At 39.6% G+C, this 3,963-nt stretch overlaps 1 protein-coding gene across 1 annotated transcript; it reads left to right on the top strand.

Moving 5' to 3' along the window:
• Positions 1-442: 442 nt before the first annotated feature.
• Positions 443-1,408, top strand: LOC115098767 (olfactory receptor 1044-like). The gene has a single exon (XM_029615680.1). The coding sequence runs from the start codon at positions 443-445 to the stop codon at positions 1,406-1,408; it is 966 nt and encodes a 321-aa protein (XP_029471540.1).
• Positions 1,409-3,963: the final 2,555 nt, after the last annotated feature.

Here is a 3,963-nt window from a genome sequence, read left to right as displayed (position 1 = left end):
GAAGTTTTGTTTGCTCTTTTTTTGGTTGTTTACTTTCCAAAACAAGTCAATGAAGAAAAATATGTTCAAAGGGGTGTTTTGTTTCATTTTAAACAAAACAGAATGCAAATGTTTCATTGACTATTTCATTTAATTTAAAAATGAATGTACATCCCTAGTGCAAAGTCTACATTACACCAGTGTGGATAGATTTTAAAATTTATCTCTTTTGTTACCAAGTGAGAAAGAATAAAAAGCTTCAGGTTCTTCATTTTTCTTTTTTCCAGACATTTTGATATTTTTTCCCTGAAATTATCTCCAAGTGTTGGTCTGAAGCTCAGAAGTTAATTTGTCAAATTGTATCACCTGTGATCCTGAGAAGAAAAGCCTTCAAATCACTTCCCTTCTGATGCACTTTCCTTAGTTTAATGTTTTCTTTGATTTCTGTAGCAAGGGGATAAAAATGGAACAGAGGAACCAGACGGCAGTGACGGAATTTGTTCTCCTGGGCATCACAGAACGTGCAGAGCTGAGAGGTCCCCTCATTGTTGTGTTCCTGGCCATGTACCTGATGAACCTGCTGGGGAATGGAACCATGATCTCGGTGATTGCTGGGAACTCCCAGCTCCATACCCCCATGTATTTCTTCCTCTGTAACTTGTCCTTTGTGGACATGTGTTTCAGCTCTGTCACTGTCCCCAAATTGTTAAGCAATCTCATCTCTGACAAGAACACCATCTCTTTCTCTCAGTGTATCACCCAGCTCTATTTTTTCATTGTTTTTACTACCACAGAATGTGTGCTTCTGTCGATCATGGCATATGATCGTTATGTTGCCATTTGTAATCCATTGCATTATATCACAATAATGAACAAAAAGGCATGGGTAAGCCTGTCGGCTGCTTCTTTCATCATTAGCTTTCTGAATGCATTGTTACACACACTGTTGGTATACCGGCTCTCCTTTTGCAGCTCCAACAAGATCCAACACTTCTTCTGTGACGTCACACCACTACTACAGCTCTCCTGCACAGACACCTCCATCAATGAGCTAGTGATCTTTATAGATGCCTCACTGCTAGTAATGTTGCCCTGCCTGATCATTCTGATCTCTTACATCTGCATCATCAATAACATCCTGAAGATCCAGTCCACTGGTGGAAGGCGCAATACTTTCTCCACCTGTTCATCTCACCTCACTGTGGTGATGCTTTTCTATGGGACACTTATTTTCATGTATTGCAGGCCTTCTTCCAGTTTTTCCTTGGAAAAGGACAAGATCACCAGTGTTATGTACAATGTACTGACTCCCATGCTTAACCCATTCATCTACAGCCTGAGGAACAGGGATGTAAAGATGGCACTGAGGAGAGCTCTACAGACAAAAGTGTCTTGTTCCAAAGCAAGGATGACCAGATTCACAAAATGAAAGACTTTTTTTTTTATCCTAACTGGCTTTTACCACCCAAAAATGGATAATTGGAAGAGACATAACTTCCATCTTGGCTCTGATTTTCATCTCATTCAAATAGAGTATTTCAAGTGTGTTAACCTTCATCCTGTCTCTGTTGCTCAGCTCAGTGTGTCTTCATTTCTTACAAGAAAAATCTATACACTGCCATGGCTTCATGTCTTAATGCTAACTGAAAACAGATTTGTACTGGATGAAAAATTTCAATGTTCTCTACCCAGAAATTTCAGGAAGTTCATTAACAAATGCAGCATTAGGGGAGTGTTATTTTTCCAGATAAATGCACAATGAGTTATGAAATTCACCCATAATTCTGAGCATATTTTGCCTTGTCTTTTATATCATAAATTACATCAGTCACAAAACCCACCCAAATACAGTGCACATGTCATTGATTGTATGTCATACAGCAATACAGCAGCAGGCTGAGAACAAGGGAAGCCAGGGTTCAAATCCTGCTGATACTCCTTGCCACTTTTCCTTTAATTGCAACAGGTTCAAGCCTGATTTACTAAGACTTTTCTCCCTTTATGAGTCTATGGAGAAAATGCTTAGAAAATGAAGCCCATAGATTGCAAGCCCTCTGGGGACAGGGAAATTCCTACTGCATCTGAATGTAATATTTCATTGGGAACCCAAGAGGTGTGATTGTGTGCATGTTAGAGAAACTAGCGCTCAGCCACTGCTATTACTATCAATAGTAACTAGAGATGTGCAATCGTTTATCACGAATTAGGCAATTACAACGAAATTGCCTAATTCATCATGGTTCGGGGGCCCCGAAACCCGAAAAGGATTTTCCCCGAACTTCGGGGAAATTTCGTTTTTTGGGTTTGCTGGGGAGAGGGGCACATTTTTTTTAAAATTAAAACCACCCCAAACCACCCCAAACATTTAGATTAACTATAATACAACACCCCCCCCATCCCGATCCCTCCCCAAGACTTATGAACATCCCTGGTGGTCCAGCGGGGTCCCGGGTGCCATTTTCTCCTCCGTGCCCATGTGCGCCATTTCCAGCCTTGCTCAAAATGGTGCCGATTCCCAGGGGGGATGGGCCCAGGGGGGATGGGGGGATGGGCCGTTAGCAGGGGGCACATTTAAAACTAATCGGAGAAAGTTATTTTTTAAGCAACGCACAATTAAACTCTGGAATTTGTTGCCAGAGGATGTGGTTAGTGCAGTTAGTATAGCTGTGTTTAAAAAAGGATTGGATAAGTTCTTGGAAGAGAAGTCCATTTCCTGCTATTAAGTTCACCTACAAAATAGCCACTGCCATTAGCAATGGTAACATGGAATAGACTTGCTTTTTGGGTACTTGCCAGGTTCTTATGGCCTGGATTGGCCACTGTTGGAAACAGGATGCTGGGCTTGATGGACCCTTGGTCTGACCCAGTATGGCATTTTCTTATGTTCTTAACTATCCTTGAGCTAGCAATGAAAAGGCATGAGTTAAATGTAAAAAAAAAATAAATTGTGATTTTGGAAGTGTTTCTTTCATGCTAGTAATGCTGTGAATCTTTTTTATTAAAAACGCCAGTATTTATGTTACATTTTAATGCATGTTTAAATTGTTTATTGAGGGAGGGGCTGTAGACAAGTGTGTGTTAGTTTATTCCATTTAGCAAAAAGAAAACAGTATTCAGGCTCAGAATGGATGATACATTCATTATTCTACAATTAATAAATAAATGGTATAGTATTTACTTTGCAAAATTCGAGTCTCCTGAATTTTTGTAGCTTAATTCCATGATTCCTAAGCTTTTCATTTCCAATGCACACCTACATTAACACAAATGCTGTGTGGCCTCCAAGGAGCAGGCAATACATTTATAGAGACGGTTCATGTGGTCAAAAGAAGAGCTAGGGAGCCCTTAAAACCCCACTAGTCTAAATTTTAAAACAAAGGAAGAGAGGGAGCAAAGATACACATGAATCCATCATAATGCACCAGTTCTCACAACAGAAGGGAGAAGTTTATTTTATTTATTTCTTTATTTAAAACTTTTTCTATACCGTCGTTAAGGTTGGTACCGTCACAACGGTTTACAGTAAGGCACAAAAGTAATGCTATTAACCTCTATCAGTTTACACAGGTGCCATAATGTTCGGTAACATAGTTTTAATCAATGTTAGTTGTTTAATGAGTGTGAACACTATCATGTCCCGGTCGATTCTATAGCAATTTTGAGTCAAGGACTCATATCTATAAGTAACTTATCCTTTACTGATGAATTCTATTAAAACAAAAACATACACCCTTAGTGATTTCTGTTTGCGTGGGTGTTTTGTCCCTTGCACTTACCTGGTTTGGACCTTGCATTTCGCTGGATTCTATTCTCCCTTCTCTTTTTGAAAGGCTTGTTTGAATAGCCAAGTTTTAAGATTTTTTCTGAAAGTTTTGTTTTCTCTTTGTAGTCTTAGTTCCAGTGGCATGGAGTTCTATAATATGGGTCCTGCTAAGGATATTGCTCTCTCTTACCTGCGTTAGTCTTGCTGGTTCGGTGTGGGCA

This window comes from Rhinatrema bivittatum, chromosome 1 (genome assembly GCF_901001135.1).
Source record: "Rhinatrema bivittatum chromosome 1, aRhiBiv1.1, whole genome shotgun sequence".
In the NCBI taxonomy this organism is placed as follows: Eukaryota; Metazoa; Chordata; class Amphibia; order Gymnophiona; family Rhinatrematidae; genus Rhinatrema; species Rhinatrema bivittatum.
The sequence above is the reverse complement of the archived record's forward strand: the minus strand, read 5'-3'. Positions and strand labels throughout refer to the sequence as shown.

Coding starts and splice junctions, on each gene's coding strand:
- LOC115098767 (XM_029615680.1), top strand. CDS start 443: ATGGAACAGAGGAACCAGACGGCAGTGACGGAATTTGTTCTCCTGGGC.